The 25161-nt window shown below is 38.1% G+C and overlaps 1 protein-coding gene across 1 annotated transcript in view; it reads right to left on the bottom strand.

The window, feature by feature from the left end:
- Nucleotides 1-2885: 2885 nt before the first annotated feature.
- LOC144215797 (netrin receptor UNC5D-like) overlaps nt 2886-25161 on the bottom strand; it is a 73867-nt gene continuing 51591 nt past the window's right edge. The window contains exons 10-17 of the mRNA XM_077744941.1: nt 22751-23110; nt 20830-20914; nt 16979-17150; nt 11293-11523; nt 8866-9015; nt 6579-6743; nt 5645-5823; nt 2886-3380 (exon numbers count right to left, since the gene is read on the bottom strand). Of these exons, the coding sequence (XP_077601067.1) occupies nt 3167-3380; nt 5645-5823; nt 6579-6743; nt 8866-9015; nt 11293-11523; nt 16979-17150; nt 20830-20914; nt 22751-23110 (1556 nt within the window). The 3' untranslated portion in view covers nt 2886-3166. The remainder of the gene's footprint in view (nt 3381-5644; nt 5824-6578; nt 6744-8865; nt 9016-11292; nt 11524-16978; nt 17151-20829; nt 20915-22750; nt 23111-25161) is intronic.

Genomic DNA, 25161 nt, shown 5'->3' with positions numbered 1-25161 from the left:
ATTTAAAAATATACGACAGAAAGACCTACTTTGGTCAAAGGAAATCATTTTCACAACTTCAAATGTTTGCTTCGTAAACACGCTTAAGTTTTAGTACAAAGCATTATACGGATATAGTGAGGACACGTGATTTTGCATGTTCGATTTCACATTTAATAAACCAAAAAAGACTCAGTTGACATAGGAAACACATTTCAAATCAAATTAAATGCAGAGGAACACAGGCTGGATGCTCTAAGTGCAACATACGCCACCGATTTTTCCCCTCATTTTGGCAGTTTTTAGTTGAGGCAAATAAAAGTGAAGCATTTTTTTCCCCACAGTCACAGACATTACAAAGTGGTTAAATTAATTAAAATAAAATAATCATTTTTTTTTTATTGGAACTGCATATGAAGATGAATGAACCTCTCCAGATGAAAGTCATTATTCATACAAAGCATTCTATTAGAAGTCACACCATGATAAACCACTGAAAAACATGAACAAAAATATTTAATATTCCTAAAAATACCCACCAAAGTATCAACCATAAGTTGGCTTACATGTTAGGAATCAAATTCTTGCAAGTGTCAACACATATTTGACATATCTTATGTTTAAAGCTAACTAAATGATGCTTGTTTACAACACACCACATAATTGTTAGAGCACCCCCAACCCCCAAATAAAAAAAAGTTGTAGCTCACATTTTTGTCAATTGTGAGCAAAATCAAAACAATGTATCTTATAAATTGCCTTGTATTCGTGTATTCATCTTAATTGTGCCAGCATATTTTCATATGGCCACAAGTACAGTGATTGTTTTAATTTCTTCATATTTGTCATAGCTCTGAAAGGAGTTCATATTTATGTATAGTACATTTTAGACAATGGCAGATTGTGTATTCTATCCCATTGCATGGTTTTACATTCAAGTAAGGCAGTCCCCGTGCAATCTGGAAATATTTAAATCATTCTACTAATCAATTTTAGGTGGCCTGGCGGCTGAGTGGTTAGCGCATCTACATCACAGTGGAGGACCATGGTTCAAATCCTGGTCGGTCCACCTGTGTGGAGTTTGCATGTTCTCCCTGTGCGTTTGTGGGTTTTCTCCAGGTATTCCGGTTTCCTCCCACATTCCAAATAGATACATGGTAGGCTGATTGGACACTCTCAATTGCCCTTAGGTATTATATGAGTGTCAGCGTGAATGATTGTTTGTGCCCTGTGATTGGCTGGTCACCAATTCAGAGTGTCCCTCATCTCTGGCCCGAAGTCATCTGAGATATGCTCCTGCACCACCCGCGACCCTAGTGAGGATAAAGCGGATCAGAAAATGGGATGAGATGAGAGAAAAGGAAATGAGATAATCAACTTTAGGAAAATATGTTAATTGTTGTGATTTACTTTGGTTTTGACTAATGTATCATAAAAGTAACTCAATGTTGAAGATCCTAAAATCCAAGCAATGTCAAAATACATGATCAAGATATTTTACTTACAATTTGGAAAACATTCTGAATAAATGTACAAGGCACTTTTTCAGAAATGTGACCTTTTGACTCTGAGGTCAGAAGTGATGCAAAAAGTTATTGATGTCAAAGTTTATGGGTCATCCTTTTTATGATTTCCTTTCAGTCACACGGGTGGGGTCCCGGATCGGGAGCATGTCACTTTTTGATCTAGCAGTCAAAGGTGTATAAAGGTGTATATATTTAAGGGTATATGTAAAAAGTTATAGAGAGGGTAAAGGGTCAGGTGTTTATCGGGTCCATCCTGCGATCGGCTGTCCTCTGATTCGGGGTGTCCCCTGCCTCAGCTGGGATTGGCTCTAGCTCCCCCCGCGACCTTAATGAGGAGAAAGCGGTTCAGAAAATGAGATGAGGTGAGATGTGATGAGACATCTACAACAACAATCAGCACGGCCGGCGTGATAAACCATGATTCCCCACCCTTGAGACAGGATGTACCCCACTAAGCAACTGCCTTCGAACTCTGACATCAAAAACTTTTTTACGTAAACACCCGCCCTTAAATATACATCTTTGACAGCTAGATCATCAAGCCACACACTCCAGATCCAGGATGGTGTAATAAAACACCCCCCCCCCCCGCACCTTTTAGGGTAATAAAAATAACACACACACTATCACCCATGACATCGAATGGACCTCGATAAACATCTGACCCCCTAACCCTCTCTATAACTTTTTACATAAAAAATCAGCCCTTAAAATATACACCTTAATACACCATTGACAGCTAGATCAAAAAGTGACACGCTCCAGATCCAAGATGGTGTAATAAAACACACACACCCCACCCGTGTGACCGGAAGGAACTCATAAAAAATTGACCCATAAACTTTGACATCAATAACTTTTTACATCACCTCTGACCTCAGGGTCAAAAGGTTCCTGAAAAAAGTGCATTGTACATGTATTATTCTGCTCATCCAGTTGAAATGAAGTTAGAATTTCATTAGATGAGCTCATGCGGAGTCAACATGACAGCTCTTACTAGTGTAACTCTTTGATAAACCACAGTCATACAACCCCCTGACAGCTTTAGGAAATTAACTTCCATTTCTGTCAAGGAAAAAAAACAACTGTTATCAGCTTTAAAACAGCAGTATAGCATCATTATCCCAATAGTTTCTGACCATATGTGCCAATCACTCTGCAAACAGGTTATTGTCGGGCAGAATTTTAGGATACAATATTTATAATAGATCCTGTATAACTATGTTTTCAGAGATGTATACAGCCTAATCCCTTGCATTTTCACAAATACAACATTAACATAAACAATTAGCCTTTTCTCCCATTACTGTGCCATCCACAGGAGACGGTAGATTCTCTCTTGGTCTCATGCCACTTCAGAAACTACTGTAACACAATATATTCCCCAAACACCAATTTACTAAGATGAGGTACAGACAAAGACAATTAAATTAGAAACAGAGGAAAAAAAACTAAAATTAAGAAGCTGGTAAGGGGTCTGTCGTTGAAGACGAGAAATTACAGAAGTAGAAGAATCCATAGTGGGCAAAGCTTAACTTCTCCCATTTGGGATGGTTTTGTCTACATTAAAAATTTGCAGCAGACCAACACAACCTGCAGGATGTTCTTCTCTCCGTCTGGATATCATGGCATGGACAAATCTTCCTTACGAGTGCGCCTATTCATCTCAGACTGCATGCATGTATTTCATTCAAGTCCGTCTCCTGCTCTTCCCGCTCTTCACGGTCCTCGGGAGAACTTTTGGGGTGGATCTTGCCAATTTCCTCAAGTGCACTGGCAAGAGAGTCAAGGTCAGCAGTGTCCTGGTGGCGAGCCTCCCATAGGCACAGTATGATGGCTGAGGGACTCTGCTGCTTTGCAAAATAACCAAGGTTTCTGTGAAGGTATACAAATAAAAGATAGAATATCATTTAATAGACACCAGTATGAAAAAAATGTGCCTAAATATTCATGGAACAAAATATTGGAAAATCCACACACTGAAATTAAAGTGGAAGGGAAAAAAAGGGAGTTTCCTAGTGTGCTTTTTCCACTGCTAAATATATTCTCATTAGATTTCTTCATATTTATTGGGTATGACAGATTGCTGCAGTGGTGGCAATCCCACATCATCCTCATTATTCATGCTAATGTTTAATGGCTTGATAGTGATAGGACAGATACTTTCATGGCTTTGTTAGTACACTTGGAATGTATTTTCTGCACTGTAGTGACTGGCAGAAGGAGCAGGCATTCTCTCCCTGCTTTGGCAGATGAGGTGCACAGTTATTGATTAGCTGCCCAATCTTATAACGCACGGTTGTGTTGCAGTGTGTTTAAAAAGTAGCTATAAAGCACAAAAGCCATACGTGCAAATGCATTAGGAATGCGGCAATTCAATGTCAAGCTTAGTTCTTAGAAACAAAGTCTATAGTACAGCAAACTCAATTATTCCAACCTATATTGAGTAAATAATTGTAAAGGAAATGACTTGATTTGTTTCCAATTTCTGATTGCTTGAATTCAGTTATCAGAGTTAATACGTCAGTCAATCCAGACGTGGCTGTTCTTTCTCTGTTCGAAATCTCACTGTTACTTCTGGCAGTGAAGCCTCAAAGCTTCAGATCAATTTTGATACAAAAAGAATGAAAGCCCCAATGCCCCAGAAGGCTAAATTCACACGCTACATCACTCATGAGATCATGAGAAGCTGTGCTAAAAGTTGTTGGTTGAGACCTCTAAGGAGCAGACTTTGCAAGGAAACAACATCATTTAAAAGGCCCCTCCAGTCAAAATGGTCAAGTCCAATGTACAAGCCCAAATGTACCACAGTCGCAAGATTTTTCTTTTTTTTTTAATTGGTTGGGCATACATCAATTTCCCCCATGATGTACTGCAACCAGGATATATGTTGTACTAAAGATGCAGAGCAAATAATTACAGCAAAATATGAGTCAGGATGATCCCTTTCAGTCTTCTGGATCTTAAAAAAATAAACAGAAGCATATTCCAGAATATCCCAAATATCTGTTTCTAAAAATTCATTCCAAATAACCCAGACTTTACTCATGATCTTGTACTGTATAATAGTTAAACGAACAAAAAAAATGGTGTACCTTTCATAAAGCATGACAATCCGATTGACACCAGTGTTAAAAAAAAAAACATAACCAAGAATATGTTGGTAGCATCCCAAAAGATAACTCAAAAGGAGGCTTAAAGCTGCTTAGCTTCCATAGTCTTAACCCAAGAAAAATTTCAATGAGCTTGTTGCCATGCCAATGAGTTTGTCATGTGGAGATAGCCCAGTGGGGGTCAGTGTTTCACTGCAGCTTTTTAGAACTCTCCAGGGACAATGGCATTGAGTAACTTAAAAGCCTTGCAGCTTTTGGTTTGATCAGGTGAGATCCAAAGCCACCCCCAAATGCACAGAAGAAATCTTATCGAGATCATTTGGAAGCCCAAAGGACTCCAAGATAACAAACCCTCACAAACTATCCGCTGAGCAGATTATAGCTACCATAATCCAAAACCCTGCCAAAAACATTTAGTATCTAAATGACCATCACGGTGAGGGCTCCCCCATCTATTTCTGTACTTTTTAATTACGCTTACTTAATACTTTAGCAGGGAAACATATTATAGAATTAAATATTTTGTTTTTAGGATGCTAGTTAGTTATTATGCATTAATATAATAATTTCTTCATATTGTTAATAGACTTTGCAGCCATTTAGAAGTGGACAGAATCATGTTGTAAATGCATCATTGGTACAATATTAAAATGGAAACTGGATTTTGGGAGTTAATTAATTTTGGAAATATCTCGTATGATGGCCTTTGTTGTGTTTCATCAACAAAGATCCATGAATTTATTCCTTTTTAATTTATCCTTTAATTTGGGCTTGAACTTATTGTAGCTGACTTTTTGATTCAACTCTGAATATTGACACAAATGGTTTCATTAGATTTAACATTTTCATTATGGGACTTGATTATTTTGCTTTGACTTGAGTTAGTTCTGATTAGTTTTTAAAAATCACTTTAAATTTCATTTTAGTTACCTTTTAATTGCTTTTATATTAAAAACACAGCATAACAACTGTGCCAGAATCTCAGAAAAAAGGGGCATTCAAATGCAAGAGAGGCTCGTGGCTCACCGATCTAAGTGAAGTTTGTGGGCTAAGAGTTGCCAGTCCTTGCCCTTGGCGTTGGCAGTGTCGAAGGTGGCACAAATCCTCCGGCGGATGGATAAGGGGATTTTAAAAGCCTTGGGTCCTGTCTGTGAGGTGATGGTGCAGTCTGTCTGCATGAAAATTGGAACCGATTCCTTTTCAGTCTGTAGAAGAACAAAAAAGGTTCAAACAGGTTTAAGCAACAACACAAACAGGTGTGTTATTTATACAATACATTATATACACATATTCCTGCCCTTTCTACTTCTTTATACGTGAAAATCAAAATGGAGCTGCAATAACAATTATAAACACTAAACTGACCATGTAAATCAATTACTCTCCTGGTCTGAAAAAAACAACATATTTTGGTTGAGAATTGGAATTCTGGGCGTTATACTAATGCTAGACAAAACAGAAAAGCCGTGTAGACAGGAAGATGAACGCTTAAGAAGGCAAGATAAGTATGCAAGTGACCGTGTATAAAAAAAAAAAAAAAGCAGACAGGTATCCCTCTTTTCAGTCGAAACAGCCACTTGTCAAGGTGCTCTTGACTAAGCATTTCAAACTCCAAGCTGCTCCAGCAAAACTGTTCTGCTCCTGACAGAAGACTCTTGTTACTCCGAAAAGCTCCCAGGTGCTCATAAGCGTGTGACTATGTGTCGTAAATCATTTTGTAGACAAAGTGTCTCTCTGAATAAAGATCAGAAAATAGTTTGACTGCTATTATTTGTTTACTATATAATTTAAGGGAGGAAAATTATAGTGGTGTGTTTAATCTATTAACACAATCCTTGCTCAGGAGGGCCCGGCTGGGCCTGCTGACAGTGGACACACTGCAGGAAGGTTACATAAAGGTTGAGCAAAAAAAAAAGTGGAGCGTCCCATCAGTCTCCCAGCCGCAACCCAAGTGGCTGACCTTGCCAACAGCTGTGTAAACCTGCAGAATCTCTTCATGGCCTTTGACCTGCCGCACGCTGATTTTGCAGGAGAGTTGGGTGGTGGCTGGGCTGTATCTCTCCAGAGAAAAGGCACAGTGCAGAGGCTGCTGGTTGCTGCACCACACTTGGGGAAATGAGAATTCCTGCAGGAAACAGTGACATAGCACATTACTAAAGTGGCTTGGTAAAAAAAAAATAAAAAAAAATGACTCAGCTATCAGAGCCCAGAAGTACCCACGCTTACTATATCAGCACAAAAAAACAAAAAAAACCCTGAGAAATATGAGTTGTCCAAAAATGTTTCAATATATTTGAACATTTAATCATTTGATAAAAAATAACAGGATAAAAATAAAAAAAAAGTTGACTGAATTGCTTTACAGTTCAGTATTAAATGTCAACTCCTTATGTTAAGTTTCATGCTTTCTCCGTGCTTCCTCCCACATTGTACTCCTCACCTAATGAGGACATCTGGTATAGAAAATAACAAAAGTATGATAACATAGGGGGTCGGCTAAAAAAAAAAGGTTCCAATGTTGTACAGCTTGATATATATCTAGTCTTATAATATTTATGTCTTGTATTACACCCATTTCATCTCAGTTGTATCAACCTCAAGCCATTGACAGGGTTCCCCTGTATGCACTAATTGTTAATGAGTGATATGCTGGATCAATGTTACTGTCATATTTCCCATTGATGTAAATATTTTGGATTAACAGGTTATCCTTATTAATTTTTTACTTCCTAATGAAACATTCAAGTTGTGCACTTTGAGTGAGAGTTTTTTGTTTGTCACGACAAACTGCCTATTAGCTCCACCAGGCTTCTCTGCCAGCTTTCCCTGATAATGCCAAATTTATCCATTGGCGGTCAACTGTCCAATTCTTCATAGTCATACAGAGTAAATGCTTCCAATGACCGGAAAAAGGACAAGAAAAAAAAACAAAAAACAAACAGAAAGCTGATAGCTTCAGCCGCCGCGTTTACACGTGCCATTTTGTTCAGTTTTACACGAGTGTTGAAAGATTAATTTAATCTCTTTAGTTTCTGAAGACCCAGCACATCTTTTGAATGTCTTTGACCTTTTCTGCATTCCATTGCTGCCAAATCTGCATATTAATATGTGACCTGTCAGTGTTTTTTTTATTTTTTTTAAGCAGTGACCTACCTTCCTGCTGAAGACCTGACCCTTGTGATTTTGATCTCGACTACATGGCACAGCACAAATGAGAAAATAATAGTCCGAAAGAATTAGGGATGGAGGAAGGGGTGGTGTGACATAACGGCGAAAAGCTTGGAAGCTCTTTAGCACTGAAAGCTGACTTGATGTATGCTACAATGCTCGGCTATTATTCTACACCTGCTCCACCTAACCGAGGCGTGCCTGCTGTCCCGAGGCTCCCATAAATAAGGCTGTTGAGAAGGTGGATGACTTTGAGGATCGGAGATTTTGCCCTGCATTCACCGTATAGTCAGGACACAGCTCAGCAGCGCAGGAAATTTCCTCCACAGTTTAAAAAAAAGGTATAAATAAAACATTAGTGATCAACTGTGTATCATTCTGTCCGACTTACTACATACAACGTTTTTGTTCCTCAAAGAGGAAAGGAAGGTTGGAACAAGGTTCAATCACATTTCTCGAAAAATTTGTTTTAAATGCTACCAAATTACACATTATCTCTTTTCTATGTGTCCACAGTAGAACCGGCCAGCACAAAAGGCAAAATTCAGGTTTGGTAGTGCCGTGCTAAAGGGCACATCAACAGAGAAGTCCATGCCGCATTTCTCCACAAACAAATTGCCAAGATGTTAGTCTTTTAACGAGCGTTAGTTGTTTAAACCCACTGTCGATGTTGCCAAGTCTTTATCTTGCACAGTTTTGTTTCCTAGTTTGCTTTCTTTGATGGTATTGACTGTGATTACATTCAGGCCGAGGTTGCACACTAGGAAGTGCTGAGAAAATTGCTGATAAAAAGATGAGACTGAGTGAGTATGTGTATAAAAGCAATCGTTTCTTCTTGGTCAGACCACTGCGGCGAGGGACTTCATCTAAGGTGTCTTTTTACATTCAAATAAGAAAATGATCATTTCTGCCACTTGACAATACATACAAACTGAATTAGATGGATCAGATCACCACAAGCCCACAAAATAACCATATTTGTAAAGGTTTATAATGGAATATTGTGCTTAGTAGTAGAAGTAAAAGGGACCTATTAAGCAATTTCATGAATACTAATTAGACATTAAACTAAGCTTTACCTGGCAGGTGGTAAAGGGTTTGATGCTCCACAGGAATTGGGGCACATCTTGGATAGACACCTGTAGGTTGAAGGTGTTGGCTCGAAAAGGCAACATCTTTGGCTCCTCGAGGAGCTGACCCCCTCTACCCTTCTCTGCTGCCACCACCCCCTGTGTGAAAAATAGTAGAAAAGATTAAAATGAAAAGCCTTATAATTAAAAAGGCTTGAAGAAAATAGTTGATATTTCTGCATACCAAGACAAGCACCTGTTGCAATACTATTTTTTTCCTTCCCAAATCTAAATGTTAAAATGTTTGCGACAAAGTGAATGACTTGTTTCCACTTTAATAAAGCCTCCTCCTGTGCTTCCATTAGCATCACATTTCCTAGATTCCACATGGCAGTATGAAAAAAAAACAATTTGAATCATGTTTGTGTGTGTGCATGTGTGTGCGTGTGTCAGTGATAAACGTCTTTCTCCCAAATTGAATTTGTGATGATGAAAGAGCACTTGTGTTGTTGCTTGCAGGTGATTGTTTGTCATCACTGTTGAGTTTCCCAGTGGGATGGTATTACGTCTGGCCTGTCTCTCTTAGTGCATCCTAATCATTGCAAGTGTATCTGATTTAAGGTCACTTGGATTGAAAGTAACACATACACAATGGGATATCCATGTGTACCTATTTGTTTTAAGTAATGTGCTTGGCCAAATTGTATTTTGTAATTTCACTGTGCATGAAAATACATGATGACAAATGTGATTTGGAACAGAAAAGTGACTGTGAGCAATCTGAAATATACTAGGTGGTCTCATCCTTCATTTCTATCTAGATTTAAGAATGGTCACATTTTCCATATCATGTCTTGCTGCATACTTTGTGTGTTGACTTATTTGAAGAGATCTAACAATGTCAAGGTGACACAAAGGAAATGTAGAGTTCACAGCCCCCTCATCTGCTCTTGGGAAAGTCCCTTGACTCCTACAACGTAAATCACGTTGATTATTCTATTTCTCATGGCCGCACAAAGAATGGAAATGCTAAAGATGGCTTTAATTCTCCTTATACGCTACATTGACTGACTAGGAATGTGTCCAGTTTATTGACTGCTACAAAAGACAAATGTTTAATCTCACTGGCACACAATTATTGGAGAAAAAGATACCAACAGTATATTTTGAGATAATGATTTCTTGACCACTGTTGCCATTTTGTTGACTATGCACTACAGCAGCCCATTCAGCAGGATACACTTGGTATTTTTCAAAGCATTTTTTGTATAAAAGCAAAGCGTAACCCAACATAGTTTGCACAAGAAAAAATTTACAAGGACGTTAAGCATTCTGGTTTGTGTGACATATTTATAGTTTTTTGAAGCCAGGTTTTTACAAATGTTCTCTGAAATGTGATTAAACATAGTTTAACTAAAAAAAAATGCAATTAAACTGTCCTTTGTCTGGTAATTGGGCTTTTTTGATTAATCGTCCAACAGCATTCCATTTTTTTTTTCCTGACAGATACCTCATAAAACTAAATTCTAAAGAGGGGTACTTAATTATGATATAAACTGCATTAACCTTAGTTCATTAGAGATTTAGACACAGGTCTTTTTGTTGAATGGAGCATCATGCAGAACCAGAAAAAAACTGATTATTAGGAAAAACACAACAAAGATGTAGTGTGAGCAGACAAAACCCCAAGAATTGGAAATTTCAATTTCCAAAGCCAGCCTTTATATGACAAAATGGTGGTCGCAGAGAAGATAACGTCACAACACCGAGATCTCCAATTTAGTCGGGCCTCATAAGGGATCACAAGGAATCTGATTTCCCAGATGTTCACTTAAGGGATCTCAACACATAGAACCCCTCTAATCTGGCTGTCGAAAGACAAATCAACTCGTGATGATAACAAAAGCCTATCGATTAACATTTGAGTGGCATTGATTATAAGAGCACTTTGTCAGTGTCTTATTGTTGTACAATAAGTGAAACTATAATTTATCTTGGTTTTCAACTTCTACACATTTTTTTCGAAATTGCGAATCATCAATAAAGACGTTCATATATGATGACTAGCTATAGAACAGGGAATAAATTTGAAAAGTTAGTCCTAAAATATACAAGTTTGCGTCTTGGCATTTATGAGGGAAAATTCCCTAACAAATCTCCTGGTTTAATAACCGCTATATACACAGTGAATACATTAAAACGTTACAATATTTCATCTCTTTTTACTACCATTGTAAAACACAACATGTCGCAATCGTCACTATATTCTATGAAAATAAAGAGAACATTAACATAAAAATGTTTTTTTGAAAAGATCCGAACAATCTACACAAGTCTCTAAAAAAAACAAAGCCAGGAGACAAATAGTAAATCTAAAGTTCCTGTTCTCTTTGTTTTATGGATAAGTACCATTAGGATGAAATTGTGTTTCCCTACCTGAAAGGCATTTGGCGTATCATCCACGCAGTACACCCGCAGACTGTAGTTCATGGTAGTAGTGCCCTCCATGCTCCCGAACACCGCTAGTTTCAACCTCTTGATGGCAGCCTGTGTCAGGGGCTCACCCACAAGGGCATATGAACCTGGCTGGTCGAGCAGCAGGTGGCAGCTTGTCGAGTCCATTAGGCAGTAACAAGAAGTCGACTCATCCTCCACCATCATCACCTCCTACATCATAAAACAAAGGTGTACATTTTACCCTATTGAACAAATGTCACAATGTTCCCAGTGATAACTTCATGAAACTTTTCCCATCCTATATAAAGCGCCATAAACTTTAATCATACTTTTAAAACTCACACTTTTTCCTTAGACACTAACATGATTGTGCCTTGAATTTCAATTTGTTCATCTAAATCAAACAACAATAATATTCAAGAAGCGTCAATTCTCCAGACATATACTGGGATTAGTGTGGGAAAATAATGTAACAGTCCTAAATTGTACTGGGATTTTTCATTCCAAAAATAAATTCCTACATGTTTGTAGGGAACAGACCAAATTAAAAAGGTCTGTTTATTAATTTTGGTAATGCTTTTCTTTTGGATAATTACTACATCTTCAGTAACACAGCAGGAATTATAATTGGACGATAAAAGCGTCTTTGCTCCAGTGCTAGAACTCACTTAAAAGCCACAACATATAACTCACAGATCAATGTATCTAAACGTGACCACAAAGCCAATTGAGTTTATATAATGTTGTGTTTTGAAATAAACACTAGTTACATTTGCATACAGCCAGCCATGCTTGGACAAACACTACAAACAACCAGCTGCATTGATGCACTGATGCCACTTCTATTACAACATTCCATGCCTCAATGTCATTTGTAATGATACATACATAAAAAAGATAATAATTTTGTCATGAAGACTTATACCCATACAGGTTAAAGAGATAAAAAAAGAGCTATAAAACATCTTATATGAAGAAATACATTGATATTTTTCTTCCTCAATGCTGACACTTGCTTTATAATACACAGCTTACACACTTACATTGATCTTTTATCGAATTTAAAAAAGCAAAACAACATCAAATATTCATGATAGGAGCCACATAACATAGGTTTAAATATAACAATACATTCTATACACTAGGTGACAATTCTGTGGCAGACAAAAAAATAATCATTCCCTCTGAAAGTAAAGATGTTGGCAGATAGCAGAATACCAATACCAGATGGTCACACAAATATATAGTTATTATGATCAAAACACACTTATTTTTATTCATGAAACAACAGCATTCTAAGCACTTCATTTTGTTCCAACTGAAGAAAAATTGTTTACACCTGGCTTACCCTCTCATTTTCATTCTCACATTACCTATATTCGGCATTTGTTTTCATGTGCACACTGAAAACAAATAAATGTCATGAGGTACGACAGAAACCAAAAAAATGAAATGGTAATGAAAATAATTCACTACAAACAACAACAACAACCAAAAAAAAATCTCATGCACATTTCAAAACAGCCTCTTATCATCCTCAAATCCTGACCATCAATAGATTTTTATAGCACCCAAGTGTGGTGCAGTACAATGTAAAATATGTGTGATCATAAACATAACAGGTGCAGTGAGAAAAAAACAATGTGCCCTAGGTTGATGCCGGAGAAGCAATATTTTCTTCTAATAAAATGATAAGAAGTAAGTAGCCATCTACAGTCTTACTAGCAGCCACAAATCGAACCAACAACTCGTACCTGTACTGCTCACTTGGTGCTGGTACCTGACCTGAGCTTGTTATCTAAAGAAGTGTCTTTTACGAGGTGTTATTTTATCATGCACTTGATGTCATTAAAGTTTTCCCATTGACAAAACAACTAGACATAGAGTTGCATTATTAGTGTTAGTTTTATTATATCCTATAAAACAGTATCTAACAAATGAAATATGGTGCATTTGGTCAAAAGCTCATACATTGAGTAAACAGAAAAGCTTTTTCTTGCAAGAAACGAATAGTTACGGTTAAGTTTACCTATACACGTCTAACAGTTCTTAAAAATTCACCTAAAATATATTCATATTTTGCAGTTTTCTTGAGCCAAAGTCATACGAATTCTTGGCAAAATAACAAATAGAGACAACTTGGTTTTTGCCGAGAAAGATAAGGTACGGTACAAAAAAAAATGAGTCTGAATAATGTAACTACTTGATTCACTGATGTTCATGTAAAGCAGATTCCTCTTGTGCACATGTTATGTTAATTTCTTTCCAGCCTCCCTCATATACGCATTTTAACACACTGAAATATGAATGAATATTATGATAATGCTGCAGGAGCTCAGAGGTCCTCTGTGGGTACTGTGTAGTTTAACAAAGCATGAACTTGAATAGTGCCAAGTATTTGTGGGTGTAATAGTCCTTTCTTTTCTTTCTCCTGTATTTCTGTCCGTAGGGGATTATTATATTATTACAAATCAGAAAAATTTCATGATCTCTGTGCTGCCCACAATCAATATTAAAATAAAAAAGAATGTTTTCTGTCTGACTTTTATTCTCTTTTCACTTTGCCATCTTGATTGTATGTGTTCTCCCCTTAAATGACATTAAATATGCCAGTGGACTTAAACCTGGGCACCTAAAACTGAATTATGCCCCCACAAATGATCCAGAAATGCGACTATACTACATCATAGTCAGGGAAAAGTAAAACAGCAGATAATGTGAAGCACTTAAACACTGTCATATTAGCCGATTTCAGGGTAGTTGTGAAGAGAGCAATAAAAATCCCACACAGGCTAATGTTTGAACTGAAGCCCTGTGAGACATCATACTAACCAGTCAGCCACTTTGCCGCCTTCATTGTATAAAGTCATAATAAGGTTCTGTGAATGTTTCTTTTTTTTTTCCCTTGCACAATCCTGCCTACTTATACTAAATCTATCTGACAATGTCCTAATGCCTACTGTTCAGTAAAACCGGATAAAACAATCAAAGCTAGAAGTGTCTTAAGACATTTACATTTGAGGAAGATAGACAAAAGAGTTTCAACTGCTCTTAAACATTTCATGCAGCTTCCATTCCCTCTTTCAGAGAATAATAATGTGCCAGAAAGAAAAGAAAATGGTGAGAGCAGCCTTGCTCTAAATAACAAGCTCTTTTAAGTGCTGACAACCACCACAACAGCCAAAGGCAAACCTGTGGTATTCATTATTCTGACCCGTGTGTGGCTTGCTAAAACTTTTTGTCCTATTTACATTTACATGACTGTCTGACTGAATTTTTCTCCTCATTATTTTCATTCCAATCCAAACTTGTCATCACACTTATAGTACCAACAGAAAAAACAAAATAGTCCATGGTCACAAAAGGACATCGTTTGTTATGATTTGGAATTAAATGTTATTATATCTAATTGAAAACATAAAATAGAGAAGCACTCAGAGCGCAGACCATTGCCTTAGTAGCCAATTCACCTTTTACCATTTCATATTATATACACATACTGCAGGTTTTAATAATCATTGAAGCGGCCCTGCGATTCAAGGTGTCCCCAGCCTGGTGGCCATAGTTACTAGCTAAGCTCCAACACGCCCACAACCCTAAGCGGTTTGGAAAACGAATGAATGTTATGTAACCTTAACCAGAAACCAGATATAGCTATTTTTTTCCCAACTATTAAAGTGATTCTGAGATTCTGTATACTGATTTCAGAGTTTGTCTATCTGATATATCAGCTAGGACCCCTGCATTGCTTGTGGACTGGGATAATATATTGCATGAAAGCAAGGGCTGAGAGCACATAAACAAGCCCAGTACTTTCTGGCTGCTTTGCCAATGTCTAAAATCATTGTGCAAGATCTTTCTTGATCCACAAATCAATATGTTCCTTGTCTAACAGACCCTTATGTGCTCTATTGTAATTCCCTTACCGTTACCCGCACTGACTGACAGCAGCCATGCCTCTCCTTACCTATTACTGGCTATAATGGTTTCTTTATTTTACTCCTGCTGCGGTTTTACCTTTATGTGGTTTGATGTCACCCTCTAGACACAGAAAACATAAGGCAGGATAACTCTGCTCTCACACAATGGTTCATCTTTATGTCTTGCACATAAATCATCAACTAAAGCTTGGATTGTATATACAGCTCATAGTTCAGATCCCAAAAGTTGTTGGGTGAGAAGCTGGTTATACTTTACTGTCCTCGGCAGACAACTGTCAGGCTCCTAAGACAAACGGTCAATCACACTCACAACTATAGAAAATTTATAGCAATATATGTTAGCTAGAAAATGTCTTTAAATCTGCCCTATACAATGGTGAAAGAGTTATACTACTTTACTCAAATTATTTCTGTGGACTGCACATGTTGCATGAAGCTTTGAACATGTTCAGATTAATGCTGTACATTTTTGTTACCTATGGAAAAAGAAAAAAAACATCTAGAAAAGTGGACAGAAACATAAATGGCCCAACATATAGACAGACACCTTTTATTAATGCTGTGGGGGAATTTACTATTGTGAAGGGTTTCCTGATTTTGGGGTGTGAAGACCAATATTTTCACCGCCTTTGGTCAATAGCTCAGCTATTGTACTTCCATAACTTTGAGGATGTTGCCTTGGAGCTTTAATCTGAAATTCCGCTATAATCTCAGGGGGTACTAGAATGTGTTGACCAGATTGGGCAACACTAAGCAACAACCTGTAGACTTATTCTTTGTAAAAAATAATAATAATAAAGCGTTGAACTATTTAAATTTTTCGATTTGCCAGGAAGCTAGAGGCATTACCAGAAAAAACATTCCTGCCCTAATAATTTAAGATAACAAAGTTATTATGTTGGCAATCATTTGCATACTTCGTCAAGAGGCGTACATCCAAGATATTTATCATTTGGTAGGCACCTGAGATCCAATGTTAATGGAACCAAAACAAGCTCACACTGCCTCTTTACTTGACAATATTGAATCATTAAATTAGTCTGTCAAAAAACCTCCTGACGGTCGGACAGAAGGACTCCTAACTACAAAAAAAAGCCTTTTCCTCAAGCCTGATCTGAGTTTCAATTTAAAATACAGTATGCAGACTTTGCATAATGAGCAACATATTTCGCATAAAAAAAACAAAAGAAAAAAACTAACAAAAAAAACAACCTTTAGTCAAGGTCATGTGGGTGTTAGCTTATATGTTCTAAAAAAACTTTTAAAATATGCATTCGGCTGGTAGAGATATTTTCTATAGTTGCAAGGGCTGCAAAAACAGATGGACTTCATTGTCTGAAATAAAGCCGAACAGATATCATTATGGCGAGGTGTGAAAACATCAGCAGCTGTTGCTTAATTTGTTTTTATTTCTTGTCAGCATAATTTCTTTGGTTTTCGGTGGGCGATGCAAGGACAAGGACGTGCCGTAGTAAAAGAAAATCAAGTGTTGTCTGGATGTATAGCGTGTATACAATAATATTGTTTTCAATGTCATTATTGTAACCTTTTCAATCTGACACTGGGCTTAATCCCTCCAAATATAAGGTGCTGTTGTGACATTTCGTAGCAAAATAAAGAACACGAAGGGAAAAAGACAAAAGAGCCAAATGTAATTTCTGTGCCAGGGCAAAGATCTCAGAACGCCATTGTTGATTCAACCAGTGTGTGCCTGCAGCTCTTACCTCCCATTTATTGTTTTGGGTTCTTCTCTTGAGCTGGATGTTCCAATTCTCAGAGTCCACCTCGGCACAGTGAGCCATAGTCATGGCCACTGGGCAAGACAGGTCCAGAGCGGCAGGGCCATACATCACCTCAGGGCTCAGGAGGATTTCACAGTCTTCCAGTGTATCGAAACTAGAGAGTAAAAAAAAAAACAAAACATCATGTTCATGAGTTTTGAGGCTTGATGACTGCAGTGGGTCAGTTTTATGTAATTCACGTTCAATGCTGCTTGTTAGATATTGCTGACTTTTAGATTTACCACACAAGATGACCACATAATAAGACTTTACTATTGCATTACGCTTGGAAAGACGTTGCCTGCAGCCAGAGTAGAGGATGCAATAACAACATCCATGCCACATTAGGCTGTAAAAGACTTGCGTGCCCATCCTCCACCCAGGTCACTGTGACCTGAAGCGAAAGTGAAATTGACCGTACTATAGAGCTCCTGACATCTGCACAGCATGACAAGAGAGAATGCAGGCTTTTATTTTTTTGTTATTTTAATGGAATCATGGCTCACGGAAATATATATAAATAAGTCAGAGTATTCTCAACTAAATCTAGTCATAAGCAGATTTGTAAAAATCAGACAAAAGCAATGGTAGTAATAATGTGTGATTAAAAGAAATAACTGCATTAAAAAAATTCTATTAAACTATCAGTTTATTCGTTAACGTGCCCAGCCTAGTGTTGTTAAATAATTTGCATTTTATTTGCTCTTTTAGAAACCGATCTGTTTAACACCCCTATACTAACAAACAAAAAATAACATAGTAATGAGAGGAGCTTATGCAAACAGGTGGGCAGCAAACAAAGCATGCCTTCGGGCTTGACTCTTCGCAAGCACGAATGTTCGCTCTCCAGTGTTTATTGCTGCGTAGCCAAGCTGCTCCATTTTTTCTTGCCCAGGTGAAAAAGTCACGGTGATCTGCTGGTGAGTTGCACTGTCTTAAGTCTCGGAACATTGTTTGGATTTTAAAAGAAACAACAGTTAAGGAATTGCGGCTCGATGGAGCGTGTGGTTAGCGTGTCAGCCTTGCAGCTCTGGGGTCCTAGGTTCAAGTCCAGGTCGGTCTACATGAGTGGAGTTTGCATGTTGTCCTCCGGGTAGGGTGATTGGACAATCTAAATTCTCTCTCTTATTCAAACTCCTGAGATACTTTCAATGTTAAAAAGTGAGTTGTGTGTACAGATTATTGAACTAGTATTTTTAAAACGGCATTACTTGTGTATTTCACCGTTTGAGTAGTGTTGTACCCTTCAATTATGTCCTTGGCAGACCCTTATGAGAATACTACTTGCCCCCTAAATAACTTGCTTCCTCTAGCCCACTTGTTATAGTGCCCCAGGCTTGCTATGTCTTTTCTCAAGTCCACTTGTCCTCCTGATGAAGGCCAGCTTATTGAGCTCTTAGATGAGCTGCATTATTGAAAGGGAACAGTGACTCAGTCTCCAGGGATCTGAGAGGCATGTTAAGAATTGGACTAGGGCGGAAGAGGACACAACAGATTCCATTAGCCTCACTTAAAATGTCGTGCAGTCCACCCAACCTATTAGTCCTGTTTGCTTTGGTGTATTTTTAAGATGAATGCATCCTATCCAGAAAGCTGCTACATTAATCAAACAGACATCTTGAAGTGAAGCATTTAGACAACCTAATTAATAAAATAGCCAGAACGTAGAATAGCACATAAAACCAAACATGTTGATGACGGATATTTTAAGAGAAGGTCCAAAAAAAAAAAAAAAACAATGCTTGGAACATTATCAAAAACCTTGGAAGGCAAGTTGTTATAATCTACTGCTTTCAGAAAACTTTACGAGCACTTCAAGCATCAATAGAATGAAGCCTTGGATACAATTTCTGGAAAGTACAGAGAACAGAAATTCAGGGACAAAGTTTTATGGATAGAGGAGATGAAGCTTCCTTTGGTTCCTTTGGATTGATCTTTGTAGATGAAACATGTGATGTCAAAAGCTATTTGGAGCCCTAATACACAGGTTTGGGGGTTCAGGAGTGGCCGAGTCATGACTTTAATATCAATGGAAAAACTGACAAACTGACTTCTAAGTATGAATCAAATCTATATGCGCAGAATATGAATAAAACCTCGAAGGGTAAAATTAGTCTCTTTTAGAATCTAAATCCTCTGCATGTTAAATTGAATTTAAGGAAACAGGAGGAAAAAAAATGACAAAAACAGCATGATTTCCTGAAAAAGAACACAAAATGTGCCCTTTGTTCCTCTCAAAACAATAACTTTTTGTTCAACAGTGACTGAAGGCCACCCACTAATTTGTATAAACGAACAAAAAACAAACAGTCATTTACAGAACATGTGTGAAAATGACAGTCCATGTTATGTAGCAACACAATAGACCAGGGCGCATTTGATTATAGACATATTTCAGTTTAACATTGATATTTTGTTAGACCAAAAGGTAAGAAGATAAAAATACATAAAAAACACTTTAGATGAAAAAAGAAATACTCACAGAAATCCTCTTCTGAAGCTCTTTCCTGGCCAGAACAAAGCGTTTTCTGCTTCAGTAGTTTGACAGATTTATTTTACAATACAATGCATTTATAAAACCTTGGCTGCAAGGGAAGTATGTCTGACCTAAGCAAAACTGCATCTTCAAAAGGTTTAGAACAGCCTTTGAAAAGCTTTGGGAATACTTTTTGGGGCGAAAAAAAATGCCTTAATAGGAACCTGTCTATGTGGAGAAGTCAGTTGCGCAGAGATAGGAGTCCGACACAAAAGTGAAGCAATTCTCTCGAGGGGTTGCTTGGGAGAATGTACAAACGTGATTGACAGCCGGTCAAATGAAAAGTCCAAAACAGACCACATGGACAGCTCCACTAAACATTTTTCTTCTCTTGCGGTGACAGGAAAATAAGAACGTGTAACGTGCGTTCAGGGCTGAAACAGAATATTGTTCATACGGGTGCCCAAAATATTTTGTGTCACAGAAGTGAAGAGGGAACGGCCAGATGATACACTTTCATATCCACCGGATGGGAGACATGTAAAAGCTCTACTACTCTGTGTACCATATATTTTAAAAACAATGCCTTGAAGGGAAAAATGCTGAGCTTGTATGTGATTTTAGAGTGAATATCGACAAATATTCAAAATATATTTGGAGATAAAGTTAGTTGGGATAAGCTGCAGCACCCTGAAAATGGATGCAACTACATATTGACAGCCAATTAGGTCGGAAGAGAATCCCATTTGGCGGATCGATGGTTTGATTTTGCTTCTTCAGAGTTCATTGGATGAACAAAAAAATGCAATCGAGAAGTTTCACAAAAGCAGCCGCTACATCAATGTGTAAGGCACCACCTGTGAAGGGCTTCGTCAAATTTGTTTGCATATTCACACTCCTATAGGGAACGGGAGAGGAGGGAGGGTGGAGCGCTTGCTGGGTCCATCTGTCATGCACCCTTGCAGCCCATAAACACAGAAATGTGAGGCCTGCCAAGGGGAAGGTCAAACACTTTTCCGTTTGAAGTGTTTACCCAAAATACCAGTAATATCACTAGTTATTGATACATGTCCAAAGTACTTTGGGCAGTTTCAGGCCAAATACAATGTTCCAAAACACCCTGCACATCAGCATTGCACCTCATTCATGCATCTGATGGTTTTCTGTGACTAAATTACTAAACTAAAAGATCAGTGAATACATAAATACTTTATATGGGTGGCCAAAGAGCTTGAGGGATAAATGTCTGATAGGGATTGTATAGACACTGTGACAAACACAAAAGAAAAATGCTGGAAAAAAGTTTGGTTGATCTCACCTTGCTTCTCCCAGATTGATCACCACGTACATTTCCCAGGACATATTTTCAGGCACGGCTCCATGAGGCACCAGGAGGCTGACTCCTGAAAAAAAACATGCATGAGTTAAAAAAAAAAAGCAATAACTCCACTAGACTGTCAGTGTAGGGCAAGATAAAACATTACAGATTGTTGAATGGAAGCACAAGTAAAGTTCAAGGGCTATATAAGCATGGCATTTAAACAAAATAACTTCGGATAAAATGCAAATGCAAAACCTGGTAATTACATTTTAAACCAGATTTTCTTTTTTTTTAAATTGTGTGTTATTTAAACAGTCAAATGGTCTGTCGGTTCAATGCTATAAAATCTGTGTTACTATCTACAAATACCAAAATGTCATTTTTGAATTTATTTTCTGTATTGTTAATTAAAAATCAACAGATTACATGTCAAAGCATATTCATTCGAGGCAACTAGGATGACCTTTTTAAATTCAAAAAGAAAGGTTAATGTTCAACATTAAAACTAAAAATATCAAGCTGGTCATTGATGTCTGTCTTAAAAAGTTTGGAGGTTTGACGGAGGCGTATTTTGATATAGAAGACACATCGAATAATGGCAAACACATTTTAAATATAAATAAAATCTTCCCCGTCGCAGCAAACATTGTCTGTCTGTATCAGACAGTGTCTAAAGATGTTATTAGCAGTAACTTTGATCCTCCATGAGAGTGATTCCCCCAAGCGATCCTGGTTATGCAACAACTCTATAATGGACAACACAGTACTGCCACCACACATAATGAACTCTAAAAGCTATGATACTGTTGGAAATATGTCCATATTGAGAGATAAAAACACATTACAGACCTGAATTGCCAAAACAGGCACAGAGTGAAACAATAAAGGAAAGTCCTAATGGAGTTTACAAAATTAATGGCTCTACATGATCATATGAAGGTAGATTTCTAACAAGTTAGCGTACATTTATATTGAGTTAAAGATGAAAAAAATGTATGCCATAAACCATAATTTTGACTGTCATTTGGCAAGTTTGAGAATTGTGACAATGTTTTGGTATACTATCGGTCTTACTAAAAGCAATTTATGTGGCATGTAAATTATTTTTGCTTACTAAGACATTGAAGTACAAAATCTAAGATCTTGTGGGAAGGCTTATTGCGACCAAAGTTAAACCATAGTGACTGTTCCTTTTCTTTCATTTTTCTGTTTCCGATTTTTGTCACTTTTGTCCCACTGCAAATGCATTAAAAAAAAGAGTGCTGTAATATTGGATCTAAATGAAAAGAGTACTCAAGAAGCTTCACTTTTCAGCTGGTCCGTATGGCTTGCTACTCCATTTAGAAAAAGAAAGAAAAAATAGAAAGAACAAAAATAAAAAAAAACCTTAGCGCACAAGTAGACTAAGCGAGCAGTACACTTGACATTAGTGACTCCTCCACTCAGACCACTCTGCTTGAGAGGCCATTGAGGAAAGTTGATTTCACCTGTCCTCTCTCCACGTCAAGGACCGCGATTCAGACAAGGATTGCCAAAAAGAATTGCATTTGCACAACAGGGCACCAAAATCACATAATGCTAGCACTAAATTTAAACCTTGTGAAGTTCTTTAAAATCTAAATAAACCCAGTCATTCAAATTGAAACTGAAACTGTATCTCATTTATCAAGATTTTTTTAGTCTGCCACTCTGCCTGTGTAACATTGATGAAAATCCATCTCAAATACTGGCATTTGAATTCCCAGTTACTGAGTGACTAAAATGTTCCAACTAAATAAAGCAGGCCTCTATAGAGGACATTTAACTTGCTATCTTTAAGCCCGCATTAGTATGTGTTTATATTATATGTAATTACCAAAGACAAATACAAAAATTTCAGTTGTATCGTGTTCTTCAAGTTAAAAACTTGTTTACTCACCAGTGTTCGGCAGCACCAGTCGTCCTCCATGCTGACCAAACACACCAGTGGTCCTCAGCTGCTCTTTACTAGTGCTCAAAGGTCCATTGAAGGTGAGCAGACCTTTTTTGTGTTTGTCCATTGAGCTGCGGTAATCCTGGCCTAGGTCCTGTGGGAAGGTCTCAACAGGGGCTTTGGCATGGAACTCAGCCCGCTCTGCAACACCGTAGACCATGAATGAGCTCTGCACTTTCACCTTGATGTCTGGCAAGGGGTCAAAAAGCTCTTTGTCTGCACCATCCTGGAAGCACAGGGGAGTGCTATAGGTGCGCCCCACGGTTAAGTCTGGCGGAATTGAAGAGTTGAGAAGTAGGGGGTTTCCTACACAAATGGAAATCAGAGACATGCCAACATTTTGTTATGAGGGTACAAGAAACAACAACATCTAAATTGGATCAAAACTTTAAATAGAGTGACCTCTTACCAAGCTTTTGGCCTAATATATTCTGCTTCATATCGTGCCAAAACATGCTCTGTAGTTTAGTCAACCGTCAGCACAAATTAAAATCAAACGTCCATGCAAGGAACATCTGAGGTAAGGGAAGACAACCTGGATAGAAAGTCTTGAGGTCTGAGCCACAGCTACAGTGTAAAATTTAATTACCTAGCATACACAGCTTGATCTCCATAATCCATCTGCTGCAGCCAGCTCTTCTGGACACCCACCTGACCTAGTGAAGGACGGGGGGAACGGGCCAGGAAGGGGTCTAGGTGACTGCTATTTAAACGAGGGGAGCTCCCGGGGCGCACCCAAGAGCCCACAGAGCAGTCTTCATCTGGTCATTAAATGTGACGATGCTACCAAACAAGGTGTGGAGTGCACCCCATCGATCTGGCAGAGTCAGACAAGAGCTGCCCGTGCCCCCTGCCAAAATAACTGTGAAGTTGCTGTCCTTGATGCCCAGCTGTTCCCTGGTTAGGGGTGAAAAGTGGGTGGCTAATGTTGCTTTATTTCCATGGAAATGATCAATTACTGGAAGCATGATTTGTGAGTAGTGATTTATGGAGTGTTTTACCTATAACGACTGAAAAAAAACAAAATTGCTAAACAAATGACAGTAACCCTAACAGAAGACATCAATTTGAATGTAATTTATGTAGGCCGTCTCCTAACACCCCACTACCCTCCCATTGCCTAGGAATATTCATGATGCTTTCTGTGTGCCTTTGACTATCGTTTGTCGTAACAAAGTTCTAACACAGTGTTTCATTTTATACAAAATTTGTATGCTTCTATCGTTTTTAAAGTGTGTAGTTGGCATTATTGGAAGGAATTACTGCTTTTATATTAACAAAAGGTGTCTTCACTTAAAAATAATTGTAGTTAGATAACCACTTCAGTAACAAATTAATTTTGTAGGTAGAGGTACCATTGTATTGGATTTATATTACTACTACTTCTTTACAGTAGAAATTTAATGGGGTGTGGTTTCGAGAGTAAGGCAATATTGCATAGACGAATATATTCTGTTGTTTTTTTTCTTCAGTAAAAGACTGATGGCTCATACAAACATAAAAGATGCATGAGAAGTCAATAAGTGTCAACAAACCTAGCAGCGGAATATTGTACCTTCTCAGTCAGAGCTGGAGCCAAGTCGACATTAGCCTTCTGCAGCTGACATTGGATCACTGCTGAATTTCTCCCCTCCGGTCGAGTGGAGACCAATCTGATTATCGCTGGGGTGTGCATCTTTAAGAATGGTGCAACGAAAATGGAATGGCAGCGGTGAGGCGCGAGGGGTAAATGAAATGTACCTCAGGTTGAATACCTTGAGGGATAGGTTAGGAATTGGGCCTCTGATTAAAAATCACTCACAGGGAGAAGTAATGTGCAGAGACAGATTTAGGTGCAAAGACTCATTCAGCACTCAGCCTTATATTTGCTCTGATAGCAGAGAACCATCCGAAAGCATTTAGGGACTCTTAAAGACTATTTTAGCTTTGAAATAAAGCCCCCGGTCGCCATTTAATTAATGGTGCTTGAGTTTATGATTTTCATAAGCAATGTCCGTTTTGACAGCAGAACGAGGCTATTAGGAAATGCATTACCAGTGTTCTCCTGTGCAAACTTGGGCTTTATTAAAAGAAAACGTGGAAGGATTCCACATTTCGCCTGGCTGATGGAGTAGAAAATGGAATGGAGTGATTGTGGCCAGTGGAGGGCACAGCAGGCATGTTCAGGGGGAGCTGACCTATTTAAATAGGATTGATGACCTGCTGAATGTGGACCTGACTCACATCACCTGCCACACCAAGCTCACTTCTCCTCTCAGATCTTGGTGATTGCATAGATTGTGTATTGTCCATTTCATACTACAAGCCATAGGCCAGAGGTGTACTGTACAGTATGCCTGTGAATATCTTCAATCATC

The sequence above is a fragment of the Stigmatopora nigra genome, chromosome 22, assembly GCF_051989575.1.
Source record: "Stigmatopora nigra isolate UIUO_SnigA chromosome 22, RoL_Snig_1.1, whole genome shotgun sequence".
Lineage (NCBI taxonomy): Eukaryota > Metazoa > Chordata > Actinopteri > Syngnathiformes > Syngnathidae > Stigmatopora > Stigmatopora nigra.
This window is presented reverse-complemented; position numbering and strand designations above follow the sequence as displayed.